The sequence below is a fragment of the Erinaceus europaeus genome, chromosome 2 (genome assembly GCF_950295315.1).
Source record: "Erinaceus europaeus chromosome 2, mEriEur2.1, whole genome shotgun sequence".
NCBI classification, from domain to species: Eukaryota; Metazoa; Chordata; class Mammalia; order Eulipotyphla; family Erinaceidae; genus Erinaceus; species Erinaceus europaeus.
In genome coordinates, this window is record NC_080163.1 from 38,213,078 (window position 1) to 38,229,567 (window position 16,490).

The 16,490-nt window shown below is 41.7% G+C and overlaps 2 protein-coding genes and 1 long non-coding RNA gene across 5 annotated transcripts in view; 2 read left to right on the forward strand and 1 right to left on the reverse strand.

Moving 5' to 3' along the window:
• SEC24A (SEC24 homolog A, COPII coat complex component) overlaps positions 1-3,219 on the forward strand; it is a 74,024-nt gene extending 70,805 nt beyond the window's left edge. For both annotated transcript variants that reach the window (XM_016186780.2, XM_016186781.2), the window contains one exon: positions 1-3,219. In XM_016186780.2, coding sequence (XP_016042266.1) covers positions 1-115 — 115 coding nt within the window. In that variant the 3' untranslated portion in view covers positions 116-3,219.
• Positions 2,941-7,850, reverse strand: LOC132534364 (uncharacterized). Its single transcript, XR_009546090.1, has 2 exons — positions 7,694-7,850; positions 2,941-3,120 (listed from the first exon to the last, which is right to left on the reverse strand). It is a non-coding gene; the product is annotated as an uncharacterized LOC132534364 (long non-coding RNA).
• The window catches only part of CAMLG (calcium modulating ligand), a 20,663-nt gene continuing 12,022 nt past the window's right edge, over positions 7,850-16,490 (forward strand). For both annotated transcript variants that reach the window (XM_007519901.3, XM_060178284.1), the window contains exons 1-2: positions 7,850-8,221; positions 12,598-13,055. In XM_007519901.3, the coding sequence (XP_007519963.1) occupies positions 8,053-8,221; positions 12,598-13,055 (627 nt within the window). In that variant the 5' untranslated portion in view covers positions 7,850-8,052. The remainder of the gene's footprint in view (positions 8,222-12,597; positions 13,056-16,490) is intronic.

Here is a 16,490-nt window from a genome sequence, read left to right on the forward strand (position 1 = left end):
GGATGAGAGTCCAATGAGAACAATCTTCCTCCAAAATTTGGTAGAAGACAGAACAGAGTCTGCATTATCTTATTATGAATTTCTCTTGCATGTACAACAACAAGTGAATAAGTGAACAAATAAAGATAACCAGCTCAGTTGTTTCTAAGGGAAGTCATGGTAACACAGAACACCTGAGAATGTGTACTACCTTCCTTTTCTATTAGCTTTGTGGACTAATGTGATGGTTAGATGTTCTCACTGTGATCTCAGCAAACTATAGCAAGTAAGGACCACTGCAGAGAATCAAACATGCAACTTTAAAATACTGTATTTTTAAAATCAAAATATATCTACATAAGATTGGATGCCCTTTTTTTCTTTGCTGCCAATTACATTTGAGGCTATTTATGGATTGAAATAGTACAGAGGCAAAGTACATTTTGTAAAATATAAATAAAGACTTGATATGCCCGCTGTATAATTCTCATTTTTCCTGAATTTTTGGCTGCTACATTTAAAACCTCACAAGACTTAAGTGTTGCAGGTAAATTACAAATCTATTGCTAAAGATCTTTTTATGATTCAAAAAAGTTCAGAAGACTGAGTAGACAAACTATCCCTCTCACCTGGTTGTTTTTTGTTTTGTTTTTTTAGTTTTTTTCTTTTTCAAGGAAGAAAAAGGATCATATTTTTAACCAAAACTAGAGTAAGTCTAGTTTGAGAAGAATACAAAATAATATATTTAAGCTTTAAATTCTGTCAGTATTCTCTATACTTGAAGAACAAAGTCACTTTAATTTGAAGTGAAAACTATAATTCAGTTGTTTTCTGTTTTGACAGAAGACTCAGATTCACCATTTTACTCTGTAGTGAACAGAATCTGAGCTCCCTTCATAAATACATTGGGACTGGTGATGATAATAGGGAAATGAATAAACTTCAGTTATTTTGATTCTTCTAAGTGGGTTTTGTTTGGTATATTTCTGCTCTGTGATGTATAATTTAGGTGTCATAATATCAGATGAGGATGATTGAAAGAACTTAAAGTCTTAAATGCTATCTCAAGTGCATCAGTAACATTTTTCTAGGATATTTAATAATTAAATTGGAAGCTGCTCATAACTATTTATTCTTGGATTTAAAAATTATTAAAGCATGAATGCTGCTGTTTGATTTGGTGGATGTTAAGATTATACAAATCCGATGAATTAAAGTTATGAAAGAAACTTGATTTCTGAACATGCTCAAGTGAATTTTGTTTACAAATAGGTAAATTATACATCTGTATATATAATGTGCAGTGATTGAATATCTTTAAAAGAGTTTGGCCCAGTTTTCACATAGTGATCTTGTCTTATAATGACTTCTTAAAGTGAAAGATGCTCATATGTAATACTGGATGAAAAGATTTACATGTTTTTGTTTTAGGAGGTTAGAAAATATGTTTACAATCTTGGTTTCATATGATCATCAATGAAATGATAAATTATTTTTTTATTTTATCAGAACCCTGCTCAACTCTTTGACTAATGGTAATGCAAGGGAATTGAACCCAAGACTTTGAAATCTCAAGAGCAAAAATTGGGGGGGGGTACCCATTATGCTATTTGCCCCACCCTGACATAGTAACTTTCAGATTTACATCAATATGAACTGATTTTAACTGAGTTTTCTTGGGATAGAGAAGAAGCAGGACCCACTAGAGTATATGCTACTATTTGCCAATCAGATCAGAATAACTGTATTTTATGAAAAATATCTCCCTAGAGCAGTGTTAAGGCTTATTTTTAATATACAAGTGGTATATTAAACTGGAAGTTGTCTTGAAAGGGGCAGGATAGATAGCATAATGATTATGCATACAGACTTTCATGCCTGAGGCTAGCAAAGTCCCAGGTTCAATCTCCCGCACCACCATAAACCAGAGCTGAGCAGTGCTCTGGTAAAAAAGAAGGAAGGATGGAAGGAGAAAAAAAGAGAAATTTTCTTGAAAGCCGCTTAATTGGTGGAAAAGCAATTACAAATCATAGCAAATGAAAATAAATTTATATTTTCCCTTCTAAAGAAACAGAGTCATTATCATGCACTGATGTTTCTTAATAGCTAAAATTATCTTCATAATGTGAATTTTGAATGTGGATATTTGTAATTCTTTTCTTAATAGTCGTAAAAAATCAGAGGGAAAAGTTTGTGCTTCTAAGGATAATCTTCCTTGTGCCTCATTTCATCCCTAAGTGGGTGTGAATCCTGTTATTACCACATGCTTGTTAGTATTTTTCACTACTTTTTAAATTTTTACTTTAAAAATTATTTTAGATATTGTATACCATGTGCAATCCAGAATAATTTTATTATAATAGGTCACATAAAACATTTTAGTTAGAATTCACAATACTTATTCTCCAGATAATGATGGAATGAGTGAACCTTTGGAAATCCTGACATTAAATACTTATATTATTTTACTTTTTTTGTGATACAGATTTTTTTTTTTTGCAGTAGGGCACACTACCTGCTGTCTCATCTTGTATTACTTTTTTGATGTAAAACAACTAATATTTACACTATGCCATATTTTTTTTATTGTAGTTGTAAATTATGAAAAATCCTTGAATTTTCTACAGATCTACAACTACTAAAGTAATAGACAAGGGCAATCTTGGGATTTAAATCTGAGCATGGCAGTTCTATCATAAAAAGTACTCTATTTTTCTAATTTCTAGGATTTTTAAAATACATTTCTGTAAGTCTGACATTAATATTCACTTAAGCAGTACCATTTATTTTAGTTTGCATATACTTCATTGTTTTAACTTAATTAAATGTACTGAGTCTAGTAAACTATTTTCCAGTAATTAGAATGAAAGATTTATTTCTTCTAATCAAAGATGTGTAACAGCTATTATCTAGGGGACCACCAAATGTGATTTCAAGATTTTGTTAACTATTACAAATATAATCCTTCTATAGAAATTTTAATTTTGTAAAGTAGTGTATAATATTGTAACATTAAATCCTCGTTCTCAAATTCAAATATGTATTGATCTTCAATGTGTTGTGTTCAGTCTTGCTTCTCTGCAATGGTAGAGACAAGATTTGTCTTCCTTTTTACAGTTTGTAATTTTCACTGTTTTATTCCTGTAAAAAGAAAAGTCATTTGTAACTCATTCAAATAATCATTTCAGCTGTGCTAACTTATCAATTTGGCTATTCAATAAAGTTAAATGCAAGAGCTGACTTGCTGTGTGACTTATTAAAGTGGTAAAAGAGGGGCTGGGCTAAGGTGCACCTGCTTGAGCATCCACGCTAAAAGAGTGAAGAGTCAGCAGTGGGAACAGAGCTCCCAAGGATATAAAGAGTGAAGAGAAAAATCAGCACACTTTCACATTCTCCAGTGATCCTTGAGTGTTTGTACACAAATTATGTCTCTTTTCCCTATGACTGATTCACGGGGTCCTCTGATTCTTTCATAGCAACTTCCATGATGAACCAGACACTAGGAAACACGTTTCTCCCAGCAAACAATAGCACCAGGCATCCCCAACAGTGTGGTGATGCTGTGATCTCCTCCTTCTCTCACTGTCTCTAGGACTTCCTTCTCAAATTAAAATCAGAATGAGGGAGTCTGGAGGTAGCCCAGCGGGTTAAGTGCACATGACGCAAAGCGCAAGGACTGGCGTAACGATCCCTGCTCAAGCCCCCGGCTCCCCACCTGCAGGGGCATCGCTTCACAGGCAGTGAAGCAGGTCTGAAAAAAAAATAATAATGTAAGAGTTGGCCTAGAGTTTCCCCCTTTTGTTGCCCTTGTTGTAGCTTCGTTGTGGTTATTATTATTGCCCTTGTTGACGCAATTCGTTGTTGGATAGGACAGAGAGAAATGGAGAGAGGAGGGGAAGACAGAGAAGGGGAGAGAAAGATAGAGACCTGCAGACCTGCTTCACCGCCTGTGAAGCGACTCCCCTGCAGGTGGGGAGCCGGGGGCTCGAACCGGGATCCTTAGCCGGTCCCTGCGCTTTGCGCCACATGCGCTTAACCCACTGCGCCACCGCCCGACCCCCCCAAAATAATTTTTTTTAAAAATCAATCATGGGAGTCAGGTGGTATCGCAGCGGGTTAAGCGCAGGTGGGCAAAGCTCAAGGACCAGCGTAAGGATCCGGGTTTGAGCCCTGGCTCCCCACCTGCAGGGGAATCGCTTCACAGGCAATGAAGCAGGTCTGCAGGTGTCTGTCTTTCTCTCCCCCTGTCTTTCCCTCCTCTGCCCATTTCTCTCTGTCCTATCCAATAATGACGACATCAACAACAACAATTATAACTACAACAACAACAATGGCAACAAAAGGGGAAATAAATAATATATATGTATATATATATATATAAATAAAAAATATACAGACACCAGCAGACCTGTGGAGTGAACCCCCTGCAGGTGGGGAGCCAGGTGCTGGAAATAGGATCCTGATGCCGTCCGTGCCCTTTGCAGCATGTGCACTTAACCCACTGTGCCACTACCCAGCTCCCCCTCTTTCCCTATCCACTCATTCTCTCTCAATTACTCACTGCCTCCATTCAACTTAAATAAAATATTTACAAAAGAGTTATTACAAGAAATGAAAGACTTGTATACTGAAAATTAGGAGCCACTACTCCAGGAAATAGAAAAAGACACAAAGAAGTAGAAATATATTCCATGTTTATGGGTTGGAAGAATTAACACCATCAAAATGAATATACTACCCAGAGCCATATACAAATCTAATGCTATCCTCATCAAGATCCCAATCACATTTTTAGGAGAATAGAACAAATGCTGTAAATGTTTATCTGAAAGCAGAAAAGACCTAGAATTGCCAAAACAATCTTGAGAAGAAAGAACAGAACTGGAGGCATCACACTCCCAGATTAAATTTTATTATAAGGCCATTGTCATCAAAACTGCTTGGTGTTGGGAACATGAATAGACACACTCACCAGTGGAATAGAATTGAGAGCCTAGAGTAAACCCCCACACCTATGGACATCTAATCTTCAACAAAGGTGCCCAGACTATTAAGTGGGGAAAGGAGAGTCTCTTCAACAAATGGTGTTGGAAAAAATGGGTTGAAACATGCATAAAAATGAAACTGAGCCACTATATTTCACCAAAAAACAAAAGTAAATTATTTTTTTTAAATATTTATTTTTGGGAGTCGGGCTGTAGCGCAGCGGGTTAAGCACAGGTGGCGCAAAGCACAGGGACCGGCATAAGGATCCCGGTTCAAACCCCGACTCCCCACCTGCAGGGGAGTCGCTTCACAGGCGATGAAGCAGGTCTGCAGGTGTCTATCTTTCTCTCCTCCTCTCTGTCTTCCCCTCCTCTCTCCATTTCTCTCTGTCCTATCCAACAACGACAGCAACAATAGTAACTACAACAATAAAACAACAAGGACAACAAAAGGGAATAAATAAATAAAATAAATAAAAAATACATATTTTTTGTTGCCCTTGTTTTATTGTTGTAGTTATTGTTGTTATTGATGTCATCGTTGTTGAATAGGACAGAGAGAAATGGAGAGAGGAAGGGAAGACAGAGAGGGGGAGAGAAAGACACCTGTAGAGATAGACACATTGCATTTAATCTTGACTGCACTTAATCAAATCTCGCACATATGTTACTATTTATTACTAAAACAGAATTGCTTTTGTCAGCAGGGTTATCATTAGGACTCCCTGACTGAAAGACAGACTCCACTATTACTAGCAGTCTTCTTTTTTTATTTTTTATATTTATTTATTTTGCTTGTGTTGCCCTTGTTTTTTATTGTTTTTGTAGTTATTATTGTTCTTGTTATTGGTGTCGTCGTTAGATAGGACGAAGAGAAATGGAGAGGTGGGGCAGAGAGGTGGAGAGAAAGATAGACACCTGCAGACCTGCTTCACCGCCTGTGAAGCGACTCCCCTGCAGGTGGGGAACCGGGGTCTTGAACCCGGAGCCTTACGGGTGCTTAAGCCGCTGCACTACACTCCCACTAGCAGTCTTTATTTTCAGAGACAGAAATAGAGACGCAGGTGGGGGAAAAGGGGAGGAGAGAGACAGATCAGGGGTAGATAGCATAATGGTTATGCAAAGAGACTCATACCTGAGGCTCCAAAGTCCCAGGTTCAATCTCCCCTCCCCCATAGGTGAGAGCTGATCAGTGTTCTGGCAAAAGAGAGGGATCTGGTCTCCTACGCCTACACTGAACTTCTCTGTTCCAGACTCTTGGAAACAGAGTTGGCAGTCAGCTGAGGTAAAGAATAAACACCTCATCACAGACCCCTGCAAGCGTCCACCCGGCTTTGACCTAGCACGTTATGATTGGGCCCTCCTCAATCGCTATGGAACAGGCCATGGCCGGTGCGCCGCTATGTTCCATCGCTGGGGAGCCAGAGATGACCCGAACTGCCCCTGCGGCTACTGACAGACTATGACCCACATAGTCAACGACTGCCACCTCTCCAGATTCAAAGGAGGTCTCGAAACTTTACATCAGGCTCAACCTGACGCTGTTGACTGGCTACGGAAGAAGGGCAAACACTAGAAGAAGAAAGAGAGAGGGAGTAGGGCAGTAGCGCAGCCAGTGAAGCGCTAAGTAAGGTAAAGATCTGGGTTAGAGCCCCCGGCTCCCCACCTGCAGGGGAGTCGCTTCACAAGCAGTGAAGCAGGCCTGCAGGTGTTTTATCTTTCTCTCCCCCTCTCTGTCTTCTCCTCCTCTCTTCATTTCTCTCTGTCCTATCCAAAAACGACATCAATAAAAACAACAAGGGCAACAAAATGGAATAAATAAATAAATATTAAAAGAAGAAGAAGAGAGAGACCAGCACAAATGAAGTTTTCCTAATCCAGGTGGGGACAGGGGTTTGAACCAGGATCCTCACTGATAGTAAAACACATGCTGTACCAGGTGTACCACCATCTGCCCCCTGAAATTGGAATTTTTTTTTTTTTTAATTAGTTCCGTTCTGGTTTACAGTGTTACTAGGGATTGAACCTGGGAGTTTAGAGCCTCAGGCTTGCAAGTTATTTCCATAACCATTATGCTATGTCTGGGGCCCTTACGTTTTTTTTTTTTTTTCTTTCATTGTTTTTGATAACTGTATCAGTCTATGGAAACTGTAATCCGGGACATATTCATTTTTCACATTGATTATTATTAATTTTTCCTTCTAATTTAGAAGAAAATGAAGATACTTTAGGGAGGCTCTCAATGCCCACTATTCAAATGTTGCTGTCAGTCTTGTTCAAAGTTCACATTGTTCTAGGAGTTACAGCTTTGAACAAAAGACAATGATTGTATTCGTGGATCCTGCATTTCTAGTTAGGGAGGAAGCGACAAAACAATAACATTTAGCATACAAATCGGTTTTAAGGAGAAAAATCAGGCAGATGAGAATAAGTAGTGTTGGGGGAGGGCCGGTGATTCACATAGAACGGTCAAAGAAGGTTCCAAGGTGAGCCTTAAACCAAACCTGAAAGTCTGGGAACAAACCACCGATTTCCCAAAGGCTAAGCGTGAAGCATCAGGACAAGTACAAGTCACAAACACTATTTTCCAAAGCGTCGCGCCTACAGTGACGTATTCCCACGGCTTACTAACTCCGAGGCCGCTGACATTTACGGGAAACAAGTGCCAGTCCCTAAAGCCTGCATTTTTCTTCGTGGCACCATCGCAAGGCAAATCGCTTCATTCTCACCTGTTGCCCATTATCTCGGGCTGGAAGTGTTTTTTTTTTTTCGCTTCAGATACAGTAATAGCGTGATCCAGTGACAGGAATATTTCATCACTGAGAGCCTGCGAAAATGATTAGCGCCCAGAAGTAACTCGCGCTGCCCATATTCAAGATGGTGGCGCCAGATTCACGCTTTGTCACCGTTCAACAGCGCGCATGCTCGGTGCACTTTGACCACCCGCTCTGGGGGCGGGTCTACGACGAGAGGGTGACGCATGCCCTGTAGTCTGCCTTGAGTCATCGGCGCCGCAGTTGCCTCCTCCGACGCCACCTTCACCCTTGTCACCACTCCCTCCCTCGCTCCCTCCCTCCCTGTGGAGAAGATGGAGCCGGTGACTGTCGCCAGTGAGAACGGGGACTGGCCGGGGGCCCCGCTAGGCTCAGGCCTGTCGGAATCCCAGCGTCGGGCCGAGCTGAGGCGGAGGAAGCTGCTCATGAACTCAGAACAGCGCATCAATCGGATCATGGGCTTTCACAGGCCCGGGAGCGCGGGTGAGAATCTCGCTTTCCCCGCACCCCGCCCACCGCTGGGAATCTGCAGAATCTTTTTTTTTTTTTCCTTAATAATCCATTACTGCATATTGACAGAGAAATTGAGAGAGTAGGGGGAGATAGGAGAGAGCCCTGAAGCCCTGCTTCACCGCTTATGAAGCGTTCCCCCTGCAGGTGGGGATCAGGGGCTCGAACCCGGGTCCTTGAGCACTGTAATGTGAGCGCTTAACTAGGTGTACTTTCTTTTCTTTCTTTCGTTCCTTTTTTTTTTTTTACAGATTAAAAGAATATCTTTTTAAATATTTAATTATTGGGTAGAGACAGATGACCAGAAATCAAGAAGGTTGAGGAGATAGAGACAGAGAGACGCATGCAGTCCTGCTTCTCCACTCGCAAAGCTTTCCCCTTGCAGGTGGGGACTGGGGCCTTGAACCCAAGTCCTTGTGCACTGTAATGTGCGCTCAACTAGGTGGCCACCACTGCCCCCCCCACCCCCATCCTTCATTGCTCTCCATCCCATCAACCTTTTAGATCCAGCTCGTGGCTCCACTTCTGGGTCAGGCCCCACCTTCCCACTCCTTAGCCCCCCCCTCACTGTTCAGGGTGCTTTGCCCAGAGTTCGCCCACACCGCCACCCCTAGCTCTGAAGTCCCTGCCTCCGGAGTCCCTCAGGGATGGTGCCCTCTGACAATCCACAAGTCCCCGCCCCCCATTATGCCTTCCCTTCAGCCCGTCTCTTCTTTTAAAATTTTTTTTAAATCTTTTTTTTATTTGCTGGATAGAGACAGTCAGAAACTGAGAGGGAAGGGGGTGATAGGGAGGGAGAGAGACACCTGCAGCCCTGCTTCACCACTTGTAAAGCTTTCCCCCTGCAGGTGGGGGCCAGGGGCTCGAACTTGGGTCCTTGCACACTGTAACATGTGCACTCAACCAGGTGCGCCACCACCTGGCCCCTAATTTTTTTAATTTTAATTTTATTTTATTTTAAATATTTATTAATTTCCTTTTTGTTGCCCTTGTGTTTTTTTTGTTGTTGTTGTCATAGTTATTGTTGTTGATGTCGTCGTTGTTGGATAGAACAGAGAGAAATGGAGAGAGGAGGGGAAGACAGAGGAGGAGAGAAAGACACCTGCAGACCTGCTTCAGCAACTCCCCTGCAGGTGGGGAGCCAAGGGCTCGAACCTGTTTCCTCATGCTGGTCCTTGGGCTTTTTGCCACATGTGCTTAACCCGCTGCTCTGCCGCCCAACTCCCTTAATTTTTTTTTTTTAATATTTATTCATTCCTTTTTGTTGCCCTTGTTGTTTTATTGTTATAGTTATTATTATTGTTGGATAGGGCAGAGAAAGAAATGGAGAGAGGAGGGGAAGACAGAGGGGAGAGAAAGACACCTGCTCTTTTTAATTTTTTTTTTTAATTTTTATCAATTGGATAGAGACAGAAATAGAGAGGGGGGAGTCGGGCTGTAGCGCAGCGGGTTAAGCGCAGGTGGCGCAAAGCACAAGGACCGGCATAAGGATCCCGGTTCGAACCCCGGCTCCCCACCTGCAGGGGAGTCGCTTCACAGGCGGTGAAGCAGGTCTGCAGGTGTCTATCTTTCTCTCCTCCTCTCTGTCTTCCCCTCCTCTCTCCATTTCTCTCTGTCCTATCCAACAACGACAACAACAATAATAACTACAACAATAAAACAACAAGGGCAACAAAAGGGAATAAATAAATAAAATAAATATTAAAAAAAATTAAAAAAAAAAAAAGAAATAGAGAGGGAAGGGAGGGATAGAGAGTGTGAGAGACAGAGGGACACCTGCAGCACTGCTTCACCACTTGTGAAGCTTTCCCCCTGACAACTGTGCCTGTTGAGAGAAGATCTTTTCTCTCCCTGTTACAAACCCCCCAGTGTCTTCCCTGATGGGAATGTTTTGTTACGATTCTTTCTTCCCACAGGACCTTGTATTTACTGAACAATCTCAAAAGTCCTTCTACACCGATCAGGGTCAGCTCTGGCTTATGGTGGTGCTGGTAGTTGAACCTGGGACCCCAGTTTCAGGCATGAAAATCTTGCATAACCACAATGCTGTCTCCTCAGCATTGCTCAGTACTCTGGCATTTGGTGATAGTGGTGAGGGAGATTGAATCTGGGCACTTGTAGCCTCAGCCCAAGATCAGAGAGTCTGAGACATTTTTATCCTTGTGTCTGTGCTTGTTCCCCTATGGTGAGGAAGGAAGGAAGGAAATCAACATTCTATATAGACCCCAACAAGAGACCTTTTTGACTAGTGTGTCCAAGTTGATATAATGTCAAGAAACTGAAGTTAGCCGTAAAAGTTGTAGCTCGTTTCTTCCCCCTTAATGTCTACAATACGTCTCCCTCTCTCTCTCTTTCTCCCCCCTCCATGGGTTTCTTTCACTCGAATGCATGGAACACTTTTTATGTGCTAGTGTTCTCTACATTTCCAAGGAATGCTGCCTTTAGTAATTGACCTTTGGTCACTGGTTGCAATTTATTTAGATATTTCTGACTTCTATTCTGAGTGAATTCATAGATACAGCTCAGAGATTTTAGATAGTACCCAGATATGCACATGAAAACTACTACTCAATTCTGGTTTACAGCAGGGGCACTAAACCTGGGACCTCAGAGCCTCAGATATGAAAGCCTTTTGCTTAACCATTGTGCTGTCTTATCTCCCCAGCCCCTGAAAACTACTAAGAGAGCTAAGAACTTTACTTCAAGCTCTCCTAGATTAGTTAGAAGACACATTTCTTTCTATAATGATTATATAGAATTATTTTTTAAAGTTACATTATATACAAATATATATATATATATAATTGTTCTTTGGCTTTCGATACTTTATCTGCCAGTGTGGCATTAGTTTATTTTGAATCAGAGCAGCATTTTATTATTAACTACTTAAATACCAGCTAGTGGCTTTCTCATTGCAGTAGAAAGATTAGCGCAGACAGTATTTGTAGAATATGCCACACCCAATGCTGACAGTTTCTGGATGCAGAAATTCACTATTAAATTATAGATGCTGCTGCTGCTGGTGATGATTATTTGCCTCCGGGGTTATCATTGGGGCTCAGTGCCAGCACTACGAATCCACTGCTCCTGGCAGCCATTTTTTCCTTTTTTTTTTTTTTTTCTCTCTCTCTCTCTGGATAGGACAGAGAGAAATTGAAAGGGTAGGGGAAGATAGAAAGGTAGAGAGAAAGACATCTGCAGAACTCCTTCTCCACTTGTGAAGCTTCCTCCTCTGCAGGTGGGGAGCAGAGAGCTCAAACCAGGATCCTTGTGTGGGAGATTAAAAACATTTTTTTTTTTCTTATTTGTATCAGAGCACTACTCAGCCCTGGCTTATGGCAGTTTGGAAATTAAACCTAGACCTCAGGCATCAACATTGTTTGAATAGCCATTGTGCTATCTCCTCAGCCCAAAATACAGATTTTTTTTTTTTTTCCTCCTCCAGGGTTATTGCTGGGCTCGGTGCCTGCACCATGAATCCACCACTCCTGAAGGCCATTTTTTCCCCCTTTTGTTGCCCTTGTTGTAGCTTCCTTGTGGTTATTATTATTGCCCTTGTTGACGCAATTCGTTGTTGGATAGGACAGAGAGAAATGGAGAGAGGAGGGGAAGACAGAGAAGGGGAGAGAAAGATAGACACCTGCAGACCTGCTTCACCGCCTGTGAAGCGACTCCCCTGCAGGTGGGGAGCCGGGGGCTCGAACCAGGATCCTTACGCCGGTTCCTGCGCTTTGCGCCACATGCGCTTAACCCACTGCGCCACCGCCCGACCCCCCAAAATACAGATTTTTAAAAGCTTTTGTAATTTAATTGTTTAACAAAGTAAGTAGGTAGAATAGTGACACTTCTGAGATGATCCATGAAAACTTGGTCTTTATAACTAGTTCTACCCCAGTTGGTCCGAGAGTTGTGGTTTATTGTTAAGCTATTTAACCCCAGACTGTCTTTGAAAAAGATAGGAGGAGAGAGAAAGAACCAGATATCACTCTGGCACATGTGCTGCTGGGGATCAAACTCAAGACCTCATACTTGAGAGTCCAAAGCTTTATCACTGTGCCACTTCCTGGACCACCAGACTGTCTTTCCTAATTTGTCTATTTTACCATGTAACCACAAAGTTTGAATTATAACCACTGCAGGAACATTTTTTTCCTGGGTTCTGGGTAGCTTTGAAGTACATCTTTGAGCAAGTAGAGGTAATAACTAGTGTATGTTTTATGCAGTGTCAGTATCACTTTACAGTCAGCGATTGCTGACTCCTAACTGAAAAGGAATATTTTAATAAAATATTCATATGAAATGCACTTGCCAGTATTTAGTATGTGAGGCTTCTCAATTTCTCTTCTCAGAAGAAGAAAGTCAAATAAATTCAAGGCAGCAGGAGAGTGATAAACTGAATTCCCTCAACATTCCTTCAGTTTCAAAGCGAATAGTGCTGGGTGATTCTGTCAGTTCAGGAACCATTGACCAGCAGAGTGTGGCTGAGGGGAAGGGAACTCAGCTGGGAGACAAACTGGACTCTTTCATGAAGCCCTCTGAATGCAGTAGTGATGCCAGCCTGGATCTTCGGCAACGGAACAGAGGGGACCTGTCAACTGATACTGTCCAAAGGGGTTCTCGCCATGGCCTAGAACAGTACCTCTCCCGATTTGAAGAAGCAATGACGCTAAGGAAACAGCTGATTAGTGAAAAACCCAATCAAGAGGATGGAAATACAGCAGAAGAATTTGACTCTTTTCGAATATTTAGATTGGTGGGATGCGCCCTTCTTGCCTTTGGAGTCAGAGCTTTTGTTTGCAAATACTTGGTAAGAATGTAAAATGCAAATTGATGATAATAGTGCTATTAATACATAATTACATTGCCAGTATATCTGAAAGATTTGAGAGAGTGTGGGAGGAGGAGAGGGAGAGAAATAGAGCATCACTCTGGTACATGAAATGCTGGGCATTGAACTCAGGACTTCATGATTTAGAGTTCAATGATTAATCCACTACTCTACCTCTGGGCCTGCAGCCAGTATTACAGTTTATCAGATTCACACGATTGTTAGACAATGTATTATGAACTGTTATTCACCTGAGTTACAGAATGATGTGTCCTAATTAAAAACAGAACCTGGGAGTCGGGCAGTAGTGCAGTGGGTGGCGCAAAGCACAAGGACAGTTCGAGCCCCTGGTTCCCCACCTGCAGGGGAGTCGCTTCACAGGCGGTGAAGCAGGTCTGCAGGTATCTATCTTCCTCTCTCCCTCTGTCTTCCCCTCCTCTCTCCATTTCTCTCTGTCCTATCTAACAATGACAACAACAGTATCTACAACAACAATAAAAGACAACAAGGGCAACAAAAGGGAAAATAAATAAATATTAAAAAAAAAAAGAATCCGATAATTGTTAAACTCTTTCTACATGTTAGCTACCACTATATTCATTTAATCCTCATCAATATAAACTAGTTATTATTTGACTGTATTATAGGTGAAAATTCAGGTTAAGTTATTTGCCCAGAGTGGCCCAGGATGTGGTGCAGTTGATAAAGTATTGGGACTCTCAAGCATGAAGTTCCAAATTTGATCTACAGCACTGCATGTGCCAGAGTAATGTTCTAGTTCTCTCTCTCTCTCTGTCCATTTTTCTCTCACAATAATACTTTTTTTTTTTGATAGAAACAGGGTGAAAGAGACCACAGAACCAAAGCTTCCTTTAGTGCTGTAGGGACAAGATTTGAACTTGGGTTGCACATGTGACAAAGCACACCACGCAAATGAGCTATTTCAGCAGCACACTAATAAACATTTTTTAAAAATTATATATATATTTGCCAGAGGTCACACCGCTACTAAGTGACTGTTGGGAGAGCTAATGAAATAGCTCGCTTGGATAGTGTGCCATGTTGCCCTCTGTGCAACCCAGGTTTGAGCCTAGCCTTCACCGCACTGCAGGAAACTTAGCTGCTGTGGTCCATTTCACTCTTTCTCTCTTCTTTTTAATTATTTATTTATTCCCTTTTGTTGTCCTTGTTTTATTGTTATAGTTATTATTGTCGTCGTTGTTGGATAGGACAGAGAAATGGAGAGAGGAGGGGAAGAGAGAGAGGGGGAAAGAAAAACAGACACCTGCAGACTTGCTTCACCACCTGTGAAGCGACTCCCCTGCAGGTGAGGAGCCAGTGGCTCGAACCGGGATCCTTAAGGTAGTCCTTGCACTTCTTTCTCTCTTCTGCCTCTCTTATCTCTGTCAAGTAAGTGCCAAGGGTTGAACTCTGGACCTGATGCTTGCTTGTTGTGTGCTCCATCAACTGGTTATTTCTGGGGTTCTGTGCAAGCAGTACAAATTCACTGTTCCCAGCAGCCATTTTTTTCTTTTTCTTTTTTTTTTTTTTTTTCTATTTTATTGGCTAGGACAGAGAGAAATTGAGGGCGGAGGTAGATAGCATAATGATTATGCAGACAGACTCATGCTTGAGATCTCTAAAGTCCCAGTCTCAAATTCCCCCACACCACTATAAGCCAGGATTGAGCAGTGCTCTGGTTAAAAAAAAAAAGGCAGAGAGACTGAGTGGGGAGAGGGAGATAGGGAGAGATTGAAAAAGACATCTGCAGACCTGTTTTAACTTGAATTGTCCCCCCTGCAAGTGGGGAGCAGGGGCTCAAATCTAGGTCCTTATGCATAGTACTATGTGCTCTTATCCTGTGCGCCACCACCCAGCCCCCCTCATTTTTTTTTTTTTCTGATAGATCATGGCATTATGTTCTATTTTTCTGGGAGAGGTTTTGATTTTCTCTTTTTTATTTTTCCTTTTTTTTTTTTTTTTTTTTTCTTTTAACCAGAGCAGTGCTCATCCCTGGCTTATGGGGAGGGAGGGTTGAACCTGTTACCTGGGAGCCTCAGGCATGAGAGTTTGTGTGCATAACCATTATGCTATCACCTCCAACTGATTTTGGTTTTCTTATTAAGTTGCCAACTGTTTTTCATTGTTCTCATTGTATTTCAGTCTGTTAATGTTTGCTCCATCACTACTTTGTAAATAATTATGTAGATTTTTTTTTCTATTTTTATTTGATAGGACAGAGAGAAATTGAGAAGGGAGGGGCGTTAGAGAAGAAGAAAGATAGACACCTGCAGACCTGCTTCACTGCTTGTGAAGCAACCCTCCTGCAGGTGGGGGGCAGAGGGCCTGAACTCAGGTCCATGTGCATGGTAACGTTTTCACTTAACCAAGTGTATCACCACCTAGACCCCTAGATTAAGTATTGTTTTGACTTCTCTTATTTCTTTTAATATTTTTATTTTAATGAGAAAGATACAGAGAAAAAGATACAGAAACAACAGAGCACTGCTCAGTTCTGGCTTTATGGTGGTACTAGGGTTTGAACCTGGGAGCTTGGAGCCTCAGGTATGAAAGTTATTTTGTATAACCGTTATGCAGTCTCCCCAGCCTGACTTAATTTATTTTTTCTTTTAGTTGCACTGGTTGTTTTATTGTTGTAGTTATTGATGTTGTTGTTGTTGGACTGGACAGAGAGAAATGGAGAGAGGAGGGGGAGAGAAAGATAGACACCTGCAGACCTTCTTCACTGCCTGTGAAGCGACTCCCCTGCTGGTGGGGAGCCGGGGCTCAAACAGGGATCCTTACGCCTGTTCTTGCACTTTGCGCCACCTGAGCTTAACCCACTGCGCTACTGCCCGACTCCCCTGACTTACTTTTTGAAAAGACTAGCTTTTCACCCAAGGGTTAGAGATGTATCTATATGAGTTAATTCCTTTTTCCAAAGTCTGAGAAATAATATGACACCTATTAAGTACTAGGCCTTTTTTTTTTTTTTTTTTTTGCCTCCAGGGTTATTGCTGTGGCTTGGTCCCTGCACTATGAATCCACTGCTCCTGGAAGCCATTTTTTTCCCTTTTGTCGCCCTTGTTGTTTATTGTTGTTATTGTTTGATGGGACAGAGAGAAATCAAGAGAGGAGGGGAAGAGAGAGGGGGGAGGGGGAGAGAAAGACACCTGCAGACCTGCTTCACGGCTATGAGGCATCCCCCCACCCCCGCAGGTGGGGAACCAGGAGCTCCAGCTAGGGTCCTCACGCGGGCCCTTGTGCTTTGAACACCATATGCGCTTAACCCGCAGTGCTACCACGCGACCCCCTAGGCCATTTTTTTTTAATATTTATTTATTCCCTTTTGTTGCCCTTTTTTTTTTTTTCACTTCCTTTTCCCTTTTTTTTTTTTTTTGATTCCTTTATTGG